General features: G+C 43.4%; 1 protein-coding gene across 3 annotated transcripts in view; it reads left to right on the top strand.

Annotated features, from left to right (window-relative positions):
* lrch1 (leucine-rich repeats and calponin homology (CH) domain containing 1) overlaps positions 1 to 21,643 on the top strand; it is a 193,995-nt gene that overhangs the window by 67,116 nt on the left and 105,236 nt on the right. For all 3 annotated transcript variants that reach the window (XM_060937213.1, XM_060937214.1, XM_060937212.1), the window contains exon 2: positions 13,642 to 13,786. In XM_060937213.1, coding sequence (XP_060793196.1) covers positions 13,642 to 13,786 — 145 coding nt within the window. The remainder of the gene's footprint in view (positions 1 to 13,641; positions 13,787 to 21,643) is intronic.

Here is a 21,643-nt window from a genome sequence, read left to right as displayed (position 1 = left end):
GCTTTATCCTTCTACAGGGTCGCAGGCAAGCTGGAGCCTATCCCAGCTGACTACGGGCGAAAGGCGGGGTACACCCTGGACAAGTCGCCAGGTCATCACAGGGCTGACACATAGACACAGACAACCATTCACACTCACATTCACACCTACGGTCAATTTAGAGTCACCAGTTAACCTAACCTGCATGTCTTTGGACTGTGGGGGAAACCGGAGCACCCGGAGGAAACCCACGCGGACACGGGGAAAACATGCAAACTCCACACAGAAAGGCCCTCGCCGGCCCCGGGGCTCGAACCCAGGACCTTCTTGCTGTGAGGCGACAGCGCTAACCACTACACCTGATGTGGAGGATATTTGTGATAATTTGATGGAAGCTGCTGATCTGACGTGTGTAAAATGTACAGTTTTAAATAATTTTCTTTTTAATATTAAATATTTTATTACATTAAAAATGCAATAGTACTGTTTATCTGGTTGTTTGTCGCATCACTGATTAGTTTCCTATGACAGCATGCTTTGAGTTTTTTATTTCCTTTCATTTGCATCAGCAGTTGTTTAATTACACTGCAGTGGGCTGTTAAAGGTGCGAGAGTCGTTCTTCAAGTTTCTGACTCGCACAAATAACATGTACACAGAGCAGGATAAAAACTAATGGCTAAGCCGTGGTCTCAGCACAAGATTATTACTTGGCTGAGTAACTCCATTTTGGAAAATCTCTTCTGATCCAGAATGTCTGTTTGCGTTTGGACAGCCTTGTGGAGGCCTTTCGCTGACGTCACAGATTTTTGTTTTTCACGCAGCGTCTGCCATATTGCCGGGTAAACAAAGAAACAGCCGTGACAGTTAATAATGAAAGTCAAGACAATGGCAGTCAGTACAATCTGTCTGACACGATTAAAAATATATTTTATACCAGCAGATTGCATTACATCCAAAAGCTGAAACATACATGCATCACAGATCCACATAATTTACCCACAAATGTATTTATTCCACTTGAAAAGTGTTCCGCTATCGGATTTGGAACACTACGACATCCTGAACTATTTAGTAATTGGGACTTCTAAATACACTAGAGATGCTGAAGGCTTACAAAAGTACAGATGTCTACCAATGTTCCGAGGCAGATTTTGTGCTGGAATGTTATGGGAAATTCCTGATAAAGAAAAATACCTTATTATGGACAAAGGTAAGCTCAGACATGACCTTCTAATAGTAATAAACAAGCCAGGGCCTAGATCTAGCATATTTTATGGTGTTTAGCCAAGTCTACATTATCAGTACATAACAAACATGCTGCTAGTCTCGCCAAGCATTAGGTCTAATAAAATATATTGTATCCAAACAGACCCTCCAGGATTTCGCGATGTTGCGATTTGCAACTTCAACGCAAATTCAACCAATCCCTGCGAATTCAGGGCGGTGTTGCAATTATATCCAATCACCGCAACTTTCCTGCAAATTTGACCAATCGTTGGCGTCATCTTGAGGTGACGTCGACAAACTACCTTCCGCCTTACTTCCGTGTATACGTTCAAGAGAAGCAGCATGTGCGAGTCAGTGTTTCTGTAGGCTTAAATTCTGTTACTGAAAGTGTGTTATGTTTACAGTGAAGGACTGCGTGCACTTTATTTTTTACTTAATACAAGAAATTAATGGATGCCAACATTTTTGCCAAAATGGTATTTTATTTTCCATTGTTTAGGCAGCTTCAGCATCATACTGTGAGATTCTGTTCAAATTGTTTTTTTCTTCTATGAAGCCTGAGCCATTTATTTTATTAGTTTATAATTATTGTTTAATTTAGTCTTCAGGAGAGACTGCCTGCACACAGTACTAGTATTAATAGTGTTTTTTTTTCTTACATGAAAGCTGAGGCATTTATGTTATATTTTAAGGTAACTTCATGTTGTGCTGTGAGGTTTGATGCACTTTAACTTTTGAACCAACAGGAGCATTTGGATAAGTAAAGCCTATTTTTCTGCATTTTTGTAGTCCTGGTAATTAGGGCTGTGCGATATGGGAAAAAAATGAATATCCCGATACATTTTCTCCATTTCACGATATACGATATAGGGGTGGGTATTGGCAAAGAAGTCACGATTCAATTCGAATCACGATTCACATGCTACGATGCGATACTATCACGATGCATCACGATTCTTGAATTATTGCGATGCATTGCGATATATTCAACATACTTCAGTGAAAATGTAAAAAAAAAAATAGAGCATAATTACCAGTGGCTGTGTACGATCTGGATAGTGTCTCCAATTGATGCATAACTTAGAGCAACTCAGTTCATAACTGAATTTAATGAAATGACTTTGGAGGTAGTTGCCATTAAAACAAATACTGTTTCCATACTTAACGAGTGGACACACTAATGACAAAAATTGCATAGGATTTATAAAACTAAAAATAATAAAAGAAAACTAATAGCAGCAGTTTTCAATTTCTTTGCAGCACCTGCAGTATGGGAGGACAAGGCAATAATAAATATCAAAATATATATACTATATTACTCAGTACATTAAATTATCATCATCATCATCATTATATTATTTGTTACATTACTTTACATTATATTTAAATGCCTTATGCATTTATAGTTTGTGGAGCATCCTCAAATTAGGAAACAATACACTCATTTAGCATATTTCTTTTAGCATGTTGTAGTACCGCAGCAGTTATGTCAGACTCGGTGAGTGTGCAGATGTCCTTCTCAGATTTACGTATTTCTGCAGACAGGAGTGCAGCGTGGATGGCAGGCTGTTGCTCTAAAAAGCGCTCAAGCATGTCGTGCGCGCTGTTCCAGCGAGATTTGTAAACAGAGTCGCAGTCGCATATGATGTCTATGCAGAATGTCTAGGTCGCAGTAGCCCGCCGCCGGAAATGCCACTGGCATGAAGGCAGCGGGCGTCAAAGACTCCACGGCGACATCTACAGGACTGGAAGTTGTATTCTACTTGTTTTTGGCTGATGTTCGCCAACCATTCATACAATTTTATTTATTCATTTTTTAAAATTAATAATCGATATTTGGCGTCAAGAATCGATGCAGTATATCGTGAAAGTTAGTATCGCGATGCATTGTCATGACGATTATTTTGCACACCCCTAATACGATATATATCTCGATATATTTAAATCTCCTCTAAAGGACCCCATGAAATCTAACTTTTACTCTTTACTGTTTTCACTACAATCCCTGCAGATTAAATAACACTCTTAGTTAACTTTTACAGGTGGTTTTCAACAACACATTTTACATTTTCATGTTCGTGATTAATCACAATTGAATTGAAATAAGACTGTTTTTATTCAACAAAGATGTGGCACAAACTGCAAAAACAATCTTGAAAATTGCAACAAATGGGGCAACACAATACAGAGCTGCTCAGAGCTCAAATCAATAAAGTGCAAGCTCAACACTGAGAAAGACATTTAGCCTCAATAAGAAAAGTGCTCATTCATTAAATTATTTTAAAAAATAGATCTCCAAGCTATTAACCTGACTACTGAGAACCACTGGAACATTCACAATAGAGAGACAGAGAGAGATTGAGAGAGATCTGCAAAACATAATTTTTCTCTTTACACACTTTTGAACTGAATGTTTTCTGGCTCTGCCTCTCAGATGTGTATAATTCCGGTATTGCCTTCTCTGTAAAATGTCTGCGAACAGGCAACTCATATTTGAGATCGAGTGTGTTTAGTAATTTTTGGAAGCCTGGTTTTTCCACTATACTAACTGGGATCATGTCTTCGGCAATGAAGTTAGTGATTGCATCCGTTATAGCTCTCCATCTCTGACTCGTTTTCTCATATGGGGGGGCTTTGGAGAACGAGGACGCTATGATCATTTGTTTAGCTCGTGGGGGGTTTTAGCTCCTGGGCAAGTAGTTCGGAGTTTAAGAGACTCTTCATACTGTACCGGGTGAGTTTTCAGGTGATGGAACATATTTGTAGTGCTGCTGCCTTTCGTGATGACAGGTTTTTTTTTGCACACTTTACAAACTGGCACTTGCTGTTCCACGTCCTCCTCGCGATATCCAAAAAAAATGCCAGATGACTGACCCCTTACTAGTTCTTTTAGGAACCAATTTGTCCACTTCCATTTTTAATGTGTCGCTGAAATTGACAGAGCTTACACGGTAGCCTATGCAACACCAGCGATTGCACGAACTGAGTCAGCGCTGTAAACTGGAACCAGGAAATCTTCCCGCTGGCAGTGTTGCCAGATACTGCTGACGTTATCCAGCCCAAAATATGTTCAAAACCTGCCAAAACGCACTTGAAACTGCCCAATCTGGCAACACACCCGAAACTAGAAAATCTTCCCGGAAGTTCCTTTCAGCACCGAGATGTCGCCCGGGATTGGTTGGCGAGTGCGTGACGTTATTGTGTATTTTTACCCTTAGGCAGCCTCTCACGTTACTGCCTGAAGGACAGGGAGAAAACCACCGGAAAAGGTTTTAAACAAACGCAACAAACACAAGTCGGAAGATGACCATAAAATACTCGATAGTTACGATATAATAATTTTATGTATCGCACACAGAATTTTCGGCGATATATCGAGTATATTCGATATATCGCACATCCCTACTGGTAATCTTTTATATTGGTAAAGTTATTTATAGGACCATTTCTCAGTGTCTTTGTTTTTTTAATCAATAGTTTTTCAGTAATAACTTAATATTTAACATATCACTCAATTTTAATCACAAAAAGAGAAAATCGCAACAATTTCTCGCAACTTTCACTTCCTCCCGCAATGTAATCACAACAAAAACCTAAAAAACACTGCAACTTTCATCGCAATTTTTTTGGAAAACCCCCCGCAACATCAGACATTTTAGTCCGCAACAATCACAAAAAAGGCCCGCAAAATCCTGGGGGGACTGTCCAAAGCCCACTTCCAGATCTACATTTTAACGCTGCACAGAGCTTTCACACTAACCTGATATGAAATGTTCTCCACACACAGGAATGTTTTATCATCCAGTCTTCCTGTTTAACTGCAGCTCGCCATTGTTCTCATCTTTCTGGGTTCACCGGGAAGCGATGAAAAGTTAAACCAGGCTTATCCCCACGTTTGTTATTACATCCAAAAGCACTATAGGTCTCTGGCATTGTTCTTTTAGATGTAACGTCTACAAGTTTGTCTGTAGATGTTTACTGAATTGGGCTTACAATCTCTTGTGTACACTTGTGCCGGTCGTTGTCAAGCACGAAGCTTGCCCAGCAACATGGCTGCATAAACAAATCCACAGTTGCGATGATGTCATGTGAAAGTCTTCCATTGTCAGTCATTTTATCGACACTCCCCCAGAGCCCTTCACTCTGCCCCCACCTCAATCTGAAATCGACAGTGAGTAAAAAAAAAAAAATCACTCTGTGCTTTCAAAAAAAATTCTTAACAACAAGAAATGCAGTAATACCAGAATAAACAAAGGCAGTGGTTTCCCATGATGAATTAATTTAGTCATTTATAACAAATCAGTTCGATACATTTATTTTATTACAAATTAAAAAGGACAGAGATGGCACTCATGAACAGCTGGATTTTGCGTGTTTAGAGAGTTATAACATGGCTTTCAGGCAGGTGAATGGTCTGTCTTTTAGCTAGTGATGCAATGCTAACATGCTCAGGGTTCCCCCGGGTTCTGAAAAATATTCTCCACTTTTTTCCGTGAAAAATAAAGTCAAATAAGTATTCTTCACGTTTTCTTAGTCTGTATTTTTTCTTAGTTACTGACTTACCAAAGTGGACTTAATACAGGTTTACTGTATACCAAACAAATTGGCACAATTTAAATATTTGTACAGATACAGCTAGGCCTCTCCATTATATGTAAAATTTGGGCTCCACTCCAGCCTCTAATGAGAGGCTGTCCACACGGCAACGGATTGAGGTGAATCTGATAAAAATGTTTATCGTTTCGGCCTGGCGTCCACACGGCACCGGCGTTTTGGGTGCCCCAAAACGAGAACGGGTTCCAGAGTGGAAAAATCTGGCAACGGCGCCGTTGCGAAGTCGTCTGGATGAGTAGAACGGATTTGTTTACGATGACGTCACAACCACATGACTAGAACAAGCAGCACTCTCGCTGTTTTGTATGAACCACTGCATTGCATTCACTTTTGTATACAGCTTTTCTTTTAAATAAACAAGTAACTGAACCATTTCTTGAATTTCTTTTTTTTTATTGGATAAGACTGCTTTTCAAAATGTTCACACACAATATAAAAAGTTATATAAATTATATAAAAATGCTTTTCAAAATGTTCACACGGGCGGCACGGTGGTGTAGTGGTTAGCGCTGTCGCCTCACAGCAAGAAGGTCTGGGTTCGAGCCCCGTGGCCGGCGAGGGCCTTTCTGTGCGGAGTTTGCATGTTCTCCCCGTGTCCGCGTGGGTTTCCTCCGGGTGCTCCGGTTTCCCCCACAGTCCAAAGACATGCAGGTTAGGTTGACTGGTGACTCTAAATTGACCGTAGGTGTGAATGTGAGTGTGAATGGTTGTCTGTGTCTATGTGTCAGCCCTGTGATGACCTGGCGACTTGTCCAGGGTGTACCCCGCCTTTCGCCCGTAGTCAGCTGGGATAGGCTCCAGCTTGCCTGCGGCCCTGTAGAAGGATAAAGCGGCTAGAGATAATGAGATGAGATGAGAAAATGTTCACACACAATAAGAAAATTAAGTTATATAAAACTATGCACACTAATAAAACTAATTTGTACACACAGAAGGCACAATTTCCTCGCGTAGTCGCAGCCATCTTCTTCTTGTTGTTGTGTGTTTGTTCCTGTGAGTGCTTCACGCCGGGTAGAAGAAGGGGTTTATGCGCATGCGTCCTACTTCTTCTATTGTTCTGGTGTCTCCGATGGGACCGTCTTACAGCGCACGTAGAGGTGTGGCATGTGTATTGCATCGTTTTCAGCAAGCGTTGCGTTGCCATATGTACCTGATATTTTACTGATCCGTTGCCCATGTGGACGCGATATTTTTTTAATAAAATCTCGTTGCCGTTGTCGTGTGGATGTAGCCTGAGAGGGAGTTGATTTTGGGCCCCTGTGCACCATCAAGCTAAAATGAACCTCTGGTTTGAGATTACTGAATGTTGTTTTAGCATGGAATTATTCAAAAGCGGTATTAGGACTCCCTTTGGGCTTTACTTCAACACAAAACTTGATTTACAATTGAAAAGAGTCGAGAAGAGTTTTGGACCAACCAACAGTGAAGGAATCTGATTTTCCCGTCGATTTACGAACCAAACACAGAATGACACCGCATTTTTCATCATACTGTTAGTTAGCAGCTAAAAGACCAGGGGCGTTTCTATTCTAGCGATTGAGAAGACCAGGTGTAAGTCACGTTTTCCTGGGGCTTGAAGGGAGATTGGTTCGGGAGGTTGTATCTCACTTCACAAGGTAACGTTATCACCCTCACACATTCAGAGGTTATGGCATCATTATTAGTGATTTTTGCACTGCTCTTTTTAAATGTATGTAGTTAACTTCAGTTTCTGTTTCTTTATTATCAAGTTATCATCAACACCCATAATGTCTCAGGAAACTGAGGCATGTGCCAATCACTAGTAAAATTAATCATCAGTTTAATAAAATATATCTCATTTCTCACTCACATATCTCTCCTTTAGGACCACAAAGACAATATTCTAAGCTACATTATTATATTACAACATTCAAAATCCCAGATGGCCTCCAAGTCAGTTGTTTTCTATTAATCGCTTACTTTTTTGAGGGTGAAAATACCCAGGGGCTATGGCCCCGACACACCACACCGCCCGAAACATAGAGCGTTTCAGTTGCTTGCTGGCTGAGAGCACTTTCATTTTGCCGTGTTTTTTTTTTTAACCGACCTCTGTATTACTGACACTGTCCGATGTGCTCGGGGACGGTCAGGGCTCATGGTGTGCCTCCCCCGTGGCTGTTTCAGGCCTTAAATCATCTTCCCTGCTTGAGGAAGCCTGGCCAAAAAACTTCATCAGCTTAGACTGCACCATTGTTCGGTTCACGCAGAAATAATTACACCACCACACCAGGCCAATTAAGACGCATCGCGATTGGCCAAAAGCTTGGCGCCCATTTGATGATTGTGTTGTCGATTTTTATTGGTCACAAGCACGTGCTCATTGTTTACACCAGTGGTTCCCAAACTTTCTCTGCTGGGCCCCCCTTTGGTAGATAAGAAACTTTTTGCGCCCCCCAACAGACAAAAAGAGAAAAACAAATGATAAACAGGACACACATACACATTTTGTTTTCAGACTCCACTGCAGTTTATTAATACAAACCTCAACCATTTTTGAACAAATAAAAGTAAACTGCCATAAACTACAGGTTGCAATATAATTATTTTAAGTATAACTGTTTTCAAGCACCTTAACTGGGGCGGCACGGTGGTGTATTGGTTAGCGCTGTCGCCTCACAGCAAGAAGGTCTGAGTTCGAGCCCCGTGGCTGGCGAGGGCCTTTCTGTGTGGAGTTTGCATGTTGTCCGCGTGGGTTTCCTCCGGGTGCTCCGGTTTCCCCCACAGTCCAAAGACATGCAGGTTAGGTTAACTGGTGACTTTAAATTGACCGTAGGTGTGAGTGTGAATGGTTGTCTATGTGTCAGCCCTGTGATGACCTGGCGACTTGTCCAGGGTGTACCCCGCCTTTCGCCCGTAGTCAGCTGGGTTAGGCTCCAGCTTGCCTGCGACCCTGTAGAAGGATAAAGCGGCTAGAGATAATGAGATGAGAAGCATCTTAACTGTGTAACAGGTTTCTTTTTTTAATATTCAACATTATCAATGCAGTTTTCAAACATTGCCTCTCTGCAAAAATGGGTTTTAAAACATAACCAACTCCCTGAGAAGAAAAAAACAAAAACCTAAAGATTTGTTGTGCAAAAATGGCACCTTTAATCCTCGCATCTTTTCAGTGACTGGTGTGGCCCTGCTTCATGCTGCAGATCTTCTCAAATCTGGGTTGCAGTTTTGAGATTGCCACTCTGAGTTCATTTTCAATGTCCAGCTTTGATCTGTATTTTATCTTGATTGAGGCCACAGCAGAAAAACCTCTCACACATAGGTAGGATGTGGCAAAAGGAAGAAGTATGGCCAGGGCTCTCTTACCTAGCAGTGGGTAATCTTTCTCCACTCCAATCCAAAATGCAGCCAGTGCCTTTGACTGAAACTACAGCCTCATTGTTGAATCAGAGGTGACGTCAATGAACTGTTCCTCCTCTGACGTGCTGAAGTCGGCAGGTGGTGTTGCACTGAAGGGGTCATGGATCCAGTCATATTCTTTGGGATCCTGCATCAGGAAGTATTTCTGGAAATGGTTCTGAAGGGCAGAGATGTGTGCTTTCATGCATGGGATCACCGTGTTCTGCAGTTTGTTGTCTTCAATGAATGATTTCAGGTTCTCAAATGAGTCCACATTTCCAACCTTCACTCGCTGCAGCCACATCTCAAGTTTTCTGGTGAATGATGTGATTTTATCTGCCAGACGTGGGAGGTGTGTATTTGTGCCCTGCAACTGCAAATTCACTTCATTGAGTTTCAGAAACATGTCACTGAGGTATGCAAGTTTCATGAGGAACTTGTTACAATAAAATTTGTGGGCAAGATCATTGCCCTCTTCCTTCAAAAAGATATGGATTTCATCTCGCAGTTCAAAGACCCTGGACAGCACCTTCCCACGTGACAGCCATCGGGACTCGCTGTGAAACAGAACAGCTGTGTGGTCGGAGTCCATTTCCTCGCACAGTGCCGAAAAAATCCGGGCTTTGACAGGTCGTGTTTTGATGTAGTTGACGGTGGCAATGACGTCGGTCATTACATCATTCAGCTCGGGACTCAGCTGTTTAGATGCCAGTGCTTCGCGGTGTATCATGCAGTGCGTCCACTGCACATTGGGGGAGACGCGCTTGATGAGTGCTTGCAGCCCTGCCCGTTTCCCAGCCATAGCCTGCGCCCCGTCAGTGCAGATCCCCACACAGTCCTCCCATTTCAAGTTGGCCTCTTTCAAGTAAGAGTCAATGATTTTAAGCAGTTCTTCTGCTGTGGCTCTGCCAGTAACTTTTTTGCAGAAAAGCAATTCCTTCCTCATGTCATCTCCATCTATGAATCTGACGTAAGTAATTAATAAACAGTCTTTGTTACTGTCAGTGGCTTCATCCATCTGAAGAGAAAAGCGGCTGTCACGCACTTTGTCATTAAGCTGCTCCTCTATGTCCTTTGACATGTCATAAATGCGCCTGCCGATGGTGTTGTTGGACAGAGGAATAGCCCTTAGTTTGCTGGCTGCAGTGTCATCAAGCATAGTTGCTACCATGTCCATACCACAGGGAAGTAGTAATTCCTCCGCTATTGTGTGTGGCTTTTTACACTGTGCCACTCGGTAGGCAACTTTATATGAGGCGAGTTGAGCATTTGCCGGCACGGATGCAGCTTTAGTAAATAGGGACTGTTGAGCACGGCAGTTTACGAGTTTTTGTCTGAAAAACTCAACTGGCTTGTCTTTGTGCTCTGGATGTTTTGCCTCCAAGTGGCGTCTTAGCTTGTTCGGCTTCAAGCTGTCACAAGCTAGCACTTTAAGACAGACAACACACTGCAGTCTCTCCTCATTACCCACCGTTGTACAGGTGAAGCCAAAGACAAGATATGTGTCGTCATATTTTCTTGTCTTTGCCTTGGAATGAACTTCCTTTGGAAGCACATTTGGCGATGCTTCATCCTCTGATTTGCATTTACGTGGGAGCCCCGCGCCCCCACCAAAAACTTCTCCATGTTATGCTAGCAGTGTAATTTATTGATTGATTAATTCATTCATTCCATCCGCACCCCGCACCCCCCCGCAATGGCTCTGTGCCCCCCCCCCGGAGGGCGCGCCCCCCACTTTGGGAACCACTGGGTTAGGGTAAGTGTGTGTGTGTGTGGGGGGGGGGAGCAGGAAAGATATTGCACATTGTCCAGGATTGCTTATTGTTAGGCTTAGCTAGGCTACTGCTCCTTCCCGTCCTCTGTACTCCTGTTACCCCTCCTCCCCCCCAGAGAGGAGTCGTACAGTCTGATGGCGTGAGGGACAAAGGAGTTTTTGAGTCTGTTTGTCCTGCACTTGGGAAGGAGCATTCTGTCACTGAACAGGCTCCTCTGGTTGCTGATGTCGGTGTGCAGAGGGTGACTGGCATCGTCCATGATGTTCAATAGTTTGTCCATAGCCCTCTTCTCTGCCACCATCACCAGAGAGTCCAGCTTCATGCCAACCACAGAGCCGGCCTGCCTGATCAGTTTGTCCAGCCTGGATGTGTCCTTCTTGGATGTGCTGCCCCCCCCAGCACACCACGGTGTAAAACAGGACACTGGCAACCACAGACTGATAGAACATCCACAGGAGTTTCCTGCAGATGTTAAAGGACCGCAGCCTCCTAAGGAAGTATAGCCTGCTCTGTCCCTTCCTGTATAAGTGATTGGTGTTGCAAGTCCAGTCCAGCTTGCTGTCCAGCCACAGCCCGAGGTACTTGTAGGAATCCACAGCCTCCACCTCGACTCCCTCGATCAGAACTGGTCGTGACCTTGGTCTGGACCTTCCAAAGTCAATGACCAGCTCCTTGGTCTTCGAGGTGTTGAGCTGCAGATGGTTCCTGTTGCACCACACAGCAAAGTCCCTCACCAGGCTCCTATACTCCTCCTCTCTGTCGTCACTGATACACCCAACGATGGCTGTGTCATCGGCAAACTTCTGAATGTGACACAGCTCCGAGTTGTAGCAGAAGTCCATGGTGTACAGGGTGAAGAGAAGAGGGGCCAGCACCGTGCCCTGGGGTGCTCCAGTGCTGCTAATTACAGTGTCAGACGTGATGTCCTTCAGCCTGACATACTGCGGCCTGACAGTGAGGTAGCTGGAGATCCAGGTGACCAGGCAGGGGTCCACTCGCATCCTGTTCAGTTTGCCCTGAAGCAATAGGGGCTGGATGGTGTTGAAGGCACTCGAGAAGTCCAAGAAGAGGATCCTCACTGTGCCATTTCCCTTATCCAGATGCAAGTAGGCTCGGTGTAGCAGGTAGAGGATGGTGTCTTCCAGACTGACACCTGCCCGGTACGCAAACTGCAGACAGTCCTGGGCATGTTGTACCTGGGGTCTGAGGAGGCTGAGGAAGAGCTGCTCCAACGTCTTCATCAGATATGAAATGAGTGCCACTGGTCGGAAGTCGTTCAGCTCGCTGGGCCGATTCTTTTTGGGAACTGGAACGATACATGATGTCTTCCAGAGGGTTGGCACTCTCCCCAGCTGCAGGCTGAGGTTGAAGATGCGTTGGAGTGGTTCACCCAGTTCAGCAGCGCAGGTCTTCAGTAGTCGTGGACACACCTTGTCCGGGCCTGCTGCTTTTCTGGGGTGAAGCTTCTTCAGTTGACCTCTGACCTGGTCTGCAGTAATGCATAGAGGAGTCTGTGTTGAGGTGGGGGAGGAGGGGGCTGCTGTGATGACTGGGGGGAGATGTGTTGAGGGAAGAAGGAGAGATGGCTGCAGTGAGGGAGAGGGTGGGGGGGGACGTGGGCTGGTTGAACCGACTGAAGAAGTCATTCAACTCGTTCGTCCTCTCCACTGTCCCCTCAACGACTCTGGTCTTTGTATTGTGGCCTGTGATGGTTTTCACACCTTCCCAGACCTCCCTCATGCTGTTCTCCTTCAGCTTCTACTCCACCTTTCTGCTGTAGCTGTCCTTAGCTTCCCTCATGCAGCATTTATTATTTGGAAGGTTGGATGTTGAAGGCGGGATGTTGAAGGCGGGATGTTGAAGGTTGGGTGTTGAAGGTGGGATGTGGAAGACGAGATGTGGAAGGTTGGATTTTGAAGGTGGGATGTGGAAGGTCAGATGTTGAAGGTTGAAGGTTGGATGTGGAAGGTGAGATGTGGAAGGCAGGATGTTGAAGTTTTTATTATTATTATTTTTAATATTTGTATTATATGTACACTACTGTTCAAAAGTTTGGGGTCACTTTGAAATGTCCTTATTTTTGAAAGAAAAGCACTGTTCTTTTCAATGAAGATCACTTTAAACTAATCAGAAATCCACTCTATACATTGCTAATGTGGTAAATGACTATTCTAGCTGCAAATGTCTGGTTTTTGGTGCAATATCTCCATAGGTGTATAGAGGCCCATTTCCAGCAACTCTCACTCCAGTGTTCTAATGGTACAATGTGTTTGCTCATTGCCTCAGAAGGCTAATGGATGATTAGAAAACCCTTGTACAATCATGTTAGCACAGCTGAAAACAGTTGAGCTCTTTAGAGAAGCTATAAAACTGACCTTCCTTTGAGCAGATTGAGTTTCTGGAGCATCACATTTGTGGGGTCGATTAAATGCTCAAAATGGCCAGAAAAATGTCTTGACTATATTTTGTATTCATTTTACAACTTATGGTGGTAAATAAAAGTGTGACTTTTCATGGAAAACACAAAATTGTCTGGGTGACCCCAAACTTTTGAACGGTAGTGTATATATCATCATGAAGGTCACTTAATAAAGCAACAAATAAGTAAGAAAAGAAAAAAATATTTCTTTCATAAACCTGTATATTTGTGTCCTTTGCATCTGTCTCATTCTTTTTTTCCTTGTCCTAGATCTTTCAAAGAATCGTTTGACGGAGGTTCCTCCTGAAATCTCACGTCTCGTTTCGTTGGAGACGCTGAACCTTTATCACAACTGTATCAAAAGCATTCCTGACACCATCATCAGCCTGCAGTCTCTCACATCATTAAATATCAGGTACTCATGCAAACACAAGCATGCCACACACACACACACACTCTTTGTGTAGATGTACATGTACGCTGTAGTACACCACATCTTTTACGACTAACGCTACGTTCACACTGCAAGGCTTAATGCTCAATTCCGATTTTTTTGTGAAATCCGATTTTTTTTGTGAGGTCGTTCACATTAACAAATATATGCGACTTGTATGTGATCCTCAGTATGAACGAAAAGCGACCTAAAAGTGTTCCGCATGCGCATTGCAGGATACGACAACGTCACAGGCAGTGAGCATGGCCAGTGTTTACGGAAGTAAAACCGCCCAGTTGCGGTATGACTCATCCAATCTAGCTTGAATAGCTGTATCCCCCCAAATGGAAATCAGCTCCCTAACCTCTGCGTCCTTCCATTGAGAAGATTCAGAACCTTCACAGCCCGAAGCGTCCCTCGCATTGATGTCATGCGCAGGGGCGCAGATACGTTTTTTGAACTGGGGGGGACAAAAAACTGGGGGGGGACAAAGCTGCCAGCAAACCAACCCCAACCCCGATATGCCTGTCAAACTTGTTGTTAGTAACCATAGCAACCAAGCTCGAGCTCACAACCTGTGCAGTCCGCGCAGCTCAACCAACCGAATATCAGTCTTTGTTTTGTTTTATGTGAGTTGTTGCAACTATGTATACACTGCTGTGCACCTCAATAAACCGAATGGTAATTAGTCTTTTGATTTTTCCGTGAGGTTTGCCTTATGCAAAGAAAGACAGCATAGACATGTTTTCCTCCCTATAAGTGGGGGGGACCGAGCGAGGTGAATTTAAATCTGACTCGTCCCACCCTCTATCTGCGCCCGTGATTATGCGCCATGTTGTTGTAACTTTTTTTGAGAGACCCGCCGCCTACTTCAGCGCAGAATAGTGACGTTTGTGGCTTGTTGATGACGTGTAAGTCGGATGAATGTGACCTGGCGGTTCAGACTGAAGTCGCATATGAAAAGAGAGGATAGGAATCGGAATTAGGACCACATATCCAAACGGCCTGGGTCGGATTTGAAAAAATCGGATCTGTGTCGTTCATATTGTCAATAAAAGATCGGATACAGGTCACATATGGGCGAAAAGATCGGATTTGAGTCACTTCAGCCTGCAGTGTGAACGTAGCCTAAGAAATAAGTCTGACAAGAACATCAGCTGGCAATAAAATAAAATATATAAACATGTATAAATAAAAAAGCAGAATGAACACATTTGTACTGCAGATATCGACAAAACCAAGAAGTGGAAGAAAAGGAAATTTTGGATGTTTTACGTGTAGACGTCCCTGCAAACTGTTTATTGTTCAAACAACTAACACAGTTTCTGAGCATAATTCAGTAAAGGTTTTTTAATCATAATTTTAATCACATCTTTTTATATACATTTGGATTTATATTTATTTTAGAACTTCTTGTACGTCCCTTATACAAACACCGTGTGGATGTTTGGATGTTACAGTGTCTTGCAAAAGTATTCATCCCCCTTTGTGTTTGTCCTGTTGAGTCGCGTTACAAGCTGGAATTAAAATGGATATTTGGGGGGTTAGTACCATTTGATTTACACAACATGCCGACCACTTTAAAGGTGCAAATTGTTGGTTTTATTATGACACAAACAGTAATGAAGGTGAAAAAACAGAACTCTGGAGTGTGCATAGGTATTCATCCCCAAATCAATACTTCATAGAGCCACCTTTTGCTGCAAGTCTCTTGGGGTATGTCTCTATTAGCTTAGCACATCTAGCCACTGGGATTTTTGCCCATTCCTCAAGGCAAAACTGCTCCAACTCCTTCAAGTTAGATGGGTTGCGTTGGTGTACAGCAATCTTCAAGTTATGCCACAGATTCTCAATTGGATTGAGGTCTGGGCTTTGATTAGGCCATTCCAAGACATTTAAATGTTTCCCTCCAGTGTAGCTTTAGCAGTATGTTTAGGGTCATTGTCCTGCTGGAACGTGAACCTTCGTCCCAGTCTCAAACCTCTGGCTGATTCAAACAGGTTTTCCTCCAGAATTGCCCTGTATTTAGTGCCATCCATCTTTCCTTCAGTCCTGACCAGCTTTCCAGTCCCTGCAGATGAAAAACATCTCCACAGAGTGATGTTGCCACTACCATGCTTCACTGTAGGAATGGTGTTCTCAGGGTAATGGGAAGTCTTGGGTTTGTGTCACACATGGCGTTTCCCATGATGGCCAAAAAAATTCAATTTTAGTACCATCTGTCCAGAGAATCTTCTTCCATGTGTTTGGGGAGTCTCCCACATGCTGTTGGGCAAACTCCAAATGTGTTTTCTTATTTTTTTTTCTTTAAGCAACGGCTTTTTTTCTGGCCGCTCTTCCATAAAGCCCCACTCTGTGGCGTGTACGGCTTAAAGTGGTCCTATGGACAGATACCCCCATCTCCGCTGTGGATCTTTGCAGCTCCCTTAGCGTATCGTTGGTATCTTTGTTGCATCTCTGATTAATGCCCTCCTTGCCCGGTTTGAGAGTTTTGGTGGGCAGCCTTCTCTTGTCAGGTTTGTAATGGTGCCATATTCTTTCCATTTTGCTATAATGGATTTAATGGTGTGCTGTGGGATATTCAAGTTTGGGATTTTTTTTTTTATAACCCAACCCTGAGGTGGCACGGTGGTGTAGTGGTTAGCACTGTCACCTCACAGCAAGAAGGTCCTGGGTTTGAGCCCAGTGGCCTGTGAGGGCCTTTCTGTGTGGAGTTTGCATGCTCTCCCCGTGTCTGCTCCGGTTTCCCCCACAGTCTAAAGGCATGCATTGGTGGCTCTAAATTGACTGAAGGTGTGAATGTGAGTGTGAATGGTTGTCTGTGTTTATGTGTTAGCCCTGCGATGACCTGGCGACTTGTCCAGGGTGTACCTTGCCTCTTGCCCATAGTCGGCTGGGATAGGCTCCAGCTTGCCTGCGACCCTGTAGGACAGGATAAGCGGCTACAGATAATGGATGGATGGAACTCAACCCTGATCTATACTTCTCCACAACTTTTGCCGCTTTTCCACTACAAACGCGGCTGAGTCAGGCTGAGCCGTGCCGTGCTGAGTCGAGCTGAGCGGGGCTGTTGGAGTTGCATTTCGACTACAACCGCGCTGAACCGTGCTGGCTGGAAGTGGGTGGACACATTGGGTGGAGTTAGCGAAAGTGGGTGGACGTCATGTGATGTCGTTAAGCAGCGCAAACAGTGACATCAGTGAGCTTTTAAGCGGTAGTCTCACAACCCGAATAGTAAACAATAAACATGGAGGACATGGAGTCGTTAGTGTTGCTGGTCTTGGTGCTGTGGCTTGTTGTCACCGACAACGCGGACAGATACTGGCAAGAGCGTATAGATGAGGCGAGGCGCATAAGGCTTCAGAAATTCTCGTAATTCTTCTTCTGGGTTTACGGTGTTTACAGATCCCAGCATGCTCGCGGGGCGTGTGTGGGCATGTGAGGACACTCCTCCTCACCAATCAGTGCACAGGGGAGTGTCTGCTCACGCCCCCAGCCTCACTCGGCTCGGTTTGGCTCGCTTCAGCCCCACTCCAAAACGGTGCGAGTTTTAGGGGCTAAGCAGGGCTGAAGCGAGCTGAGTCGTGCTGTTCTTTGGTAGTCGAAACGCGAGCCGTGTCGGGCTGAAGCGAGCTGAAGTGAGCTGAAAAAGGGTAGTGGAAAAGGGCCATTTGTCTCTGACCTGCTTGGAGGCTCCTTGGTTTTCATGTTACTTGCTTAGTAGTGTTGCAGAGTCAGGGTCCTTCCAAAACAGGTTGATTTATACACACATCATGTGACAGACCATATGACACAGGTGGATCTTAATCAACTAATTATGTGACCTTATGAAGTGAATTGGTTGGACCAGCTCTTATTTAGGGGTTTCATACAAAAGGGCGTGCACACTCCAGATTTCTGTTTTTTCATCTTCATTATTGCTTGTGTCCCAATAAAATAACACTTTTCACCTTTAAAGCTGTAGGCATGTTGTGTAAATCAAATGGTGCTAACCTCACCAAAATCCATTTTAATTCCAGCTTGTAATGCGACAAAACAGGACAAACACCAAGGGGGATGAGTACTTTTGCAAGATACTGTATATTCGCCAAAACAGAAGAATGTTAACTTTCTTCTCATAATTTAGAAAACAGATCATTCTACCTCACATGAATATCTTGCTCATCGATATTTAGAATATTATCCAACAGGACAGCGTTTTTTACTCACTTTGTAACGATTCAACAGTTAGCGCTGTTATAGTCTGGTACAGTAGCACAAGTTATAATGTTTTCTGAGTAATCTGGATAGTTTATTGGCTAATTATCAGCTGGTATGCAAAATGACCTAAAGAAATGCATAACTTATGGTAAATCCACTCCCTCAGCTAAAGTTAATCTCTAACTACATGTTAAACGCGACACGGCTCGCTTTGTGCTTCGTATTTTATATCATTTCAACGTTTCATTTGTAAACCAGAATAGCGTGCAGCCATTTTCCAGTCTGTAAGTTAACGTCCGGTTTCATATTAATACACATGGTCACTCAGGTAGAATGAAAGTGTTTAAAATGTGACCAAACAAACAAACTCACACAAAGTCACGCAAAACGGGCTGAATGGCGTCAACTCCTTGAAGAACAGGAATTTCTCGGACTGTGATCAGTGATGGGAAGCGTGTCGGGCTACAGCGGAGTGAGAGGGAGGAAAAGTAAAGCATTTTGTTTTTCATGTCAAAACGAAGGCGAGTTGTTTTGTGGAACTGGCGTTTCATATGTTGAGTGTCATGTCGTAGTTCAGGAGCGCAGTGGGCCAGATGTCAGTCTCAGGTACTGAAGTCAGTTCTGTATCAGTGTTTACTCTGAAAATATTTCTCACGACAAACCCACCACGCATTGTGGAAATATATCACACAGCCCACTGTTGTGGTGAAGGAGAAAGAAGGGCACAAGTGAAGGTGACGGTTTTCTACTTTTGTTAAAACCAGCATAGCACATAAAAGGACTAGATCAGGAGATTTAATCAAAATGTGTGAAAGTTCGCTTACACTACCGTTCAAAAGTTTGGGGTCACTTTGAAATGTCCTTATTTTTGAAAGAAAAGCACTGTTCTTTTCAATGAAGATCACTTTAAACTAATCAGAAATCCACTCTGTACATTGCTAATGTGGTAAATGACTATTCTAGCTGCAAATGTGTGGTTTTTGGTGCAATATCTCCATAGGTGTATAGAGGCCCATTTCCAGCAACTATCACTCCAGTGTTCTAATGGTACAATGTGTTTGCTCATTGCCTCAGAAGGCTAATGGATGATTAGAAAACCCTTGTACAATCATGTTAGCACAGCTGAAAACAGTTTAGCTCTTTAGAGAAGCTATAAAACTGACCTTCCTTTGAGCAGATTGAGGCTACATCCACACGACAACAGCAACAAGATGTTATTAAAAAAATATCGCGTCCACCTGGGCAACGGATCAGTAAAATATCAGGTACATATGGCAACGCAGCGCTTGCTGAAAACAATGCAATACACATGCCACACCTCTAGGGGGGCTGTAAGACGGTCCCTTCAGAGACACCAGAACAATAGAAGAAGTAAGGACGCATGCGCATAAACTATTATGCGCGAGACTTCATATTAGCCACAAAGTCAGAAAAATCTGTTCGTAAAATTACATTATAATGACCAAATACAATGAAAAGTATTTTTCCAGTCTCACCTGTGAAAGGTAATCCCATGTGATCTCGTTTGGACGGCAAACCTGTTGGTACAGTTAAACGCAGCACATGAATGAGGCATCTTTATTCTCCGCTTTGACCTATCCAATATGGCGGCGAGGATGACGTATGATTCTACGCGGAAGGCGGCGTCTTTAATGGTCCGGAATAAATTGAATGCTACACGTTGATGGATTAATTTGTTCTTCTACGCCAGGGGTGCCCACAATATTTTGATTCGCGAGCTGCTTTTAAAATGACCATGTTAATATGATCTACTCGGACTAGGTTGTTACCACTACTAGGCCTACTATGACTACTAGTACTGCTACTACTACTACTAGGCCTACTACTACTACTACTAATAATAATAATAATAATAACAATAATGACACTTGTTTTGATTTATAAACATTCATATGCAATTTGTTTAATAATATGCAAACATGCATACAAAAAGGTGACTGAAATTTACATTCAAATTATGTTAAATGCATAAGCTTTGTACTCCTAAACGTATTTTTGTTCAAATCACTGTTAATTTTTAGAAACCGCAAACTACTAATATGTAAACATGAAACAAGCCCACTGTAAAAAAAAAAAAAAGGCCTATGTTTAGAAAAAAAAAGTTAAATGCATCCAGACAGGCATTGTAAACCCCAAAACATTTTTGTTCACATCAGTTGACTTTTGTATAGCCTGCTAGACAGAGATTTGACATTTACAACAATTTTATATAAAAAATTTTTCCTTCTTTTATATCTTTTTCCTTCTTTCTTTTCTTTTCTTTTTTTTTTTTTTTACCGTGGAACTTTGCAATAGCACAACTTTAATACATAGCATACTGATGTAGGCCCTAAATCAGATCTTAATCCGATGATGATCGGCACTGGAGGGAGTCAGAGAGGGCTGCATAGTCCGGACAGTAGCTGCTGGTAGCGAGCCTCAAGCAGGCCTCGAGATGATCGTCGGACATACTGGAGCGGTATTTGGACTTAATGATCTTCATATGCGAAAAGGCCGACTCGCACAAATAAGTGGAGCCGAACAATGCGGTTAAGGAGGTGGCACATTGCCGCATGTTCGGGTACTTCGCCTCCGTGAGTAAATTCCAAAACGGCCCATGCGCCCTGGACTTCAACTCGATGTCAGACTGCAGCATCAGCATCTCGTCTTGCACGCGCAGACGTGTTCAGCTGAAACAGTGCCGCAACTTTTGAGGCGAGGGAATCCACCTCAGTATCTTCCCCGAATGGGTGGCACATGAATGTAGCTAGTGGCTCGAGCAAAGCAAAGTCTTGAAATCGCTTCTCAAACTCTGACTGGAGAATTTCAATCTGCTCAGTGTAGCGCACACTGTTAAGTTGCGCAAACGCCCTCCCTTGCATCTCCAGCTCCGAGGCGAGGTTTCGGAAGTTTCCTAAATCACGGCGCTGCATCTTTGAAACCAGCAGTTTCATTTTGCTGGTTGTCATGGTAACCTAATGTAACAATTTTTTTGACGCAGCGCTTGGCTGACATTTCGCTTCAGGGAAAAAGCGAATTTGTTTACATGTAAAAATGACCACGACGTGTGTTTTTTTTTTTTTTTTTTTTTTTTTTTTTTTTTAATTTCATAACAAATATATTAATATTTACATATCAATCATGAGATCTACCATCCCTGCCTTTGAGATCGACCGGTCGATCGCGATCGACGTAGTGGGCACCCAGGTTGTACGCCCTTTTTGAGGAATGTATTGTAGGACTTAAACCAACATCTGAAGAGGTGAGATCGCTCCTTTTCTTCCCTATTTTTGCTGGCGGGATTGACTCTGCCCTAACACACTCTCTCTCTCTCTCTCTCTCTCTCTCTCTCTCTCTCTCACACTTTGCACCATTACACAATAAATATTCACAGTGAAAATATTTTGTAAGCGCGTTTCATGAACCAAGTTATAGGATTTGTTGGCAACTCGCATCGAGTTCGTTACACTTCTACCCGGCGTGAAGCACATGTGGTTGTGACGTCATCGTAAACAAATCCGTTCTACTCATCCAGACGACTTCGCAACGGCGCCGTTGCCAGATCTTTCCACTCTGGAACCCATTCTCAAAAGATTTCGTTTTGGGGCACCCAAAACGCCGGTGCCGTGTGGACGCCAG

This window comes from Neoarius graeffei, chromosome 13 (genome assembly GCF_027579695.1).
Source record: "Neoarius graeffei isolate fNeoGra1 chromosome 13, fNeoGra1.pri, whole genome shotgun sequence".
Lineage (NCBI taxonomy): Eukaryota > Metazoa > Chordata > Actinopteri > Siluriformes > Ariidae > Neoarius > Neoarius graeffei.
The sequence above is the reverse complement of the archived record's forward strand: the minus strand, read 5'-3'. Positions and strand labels throughout refer to the sequence as shown.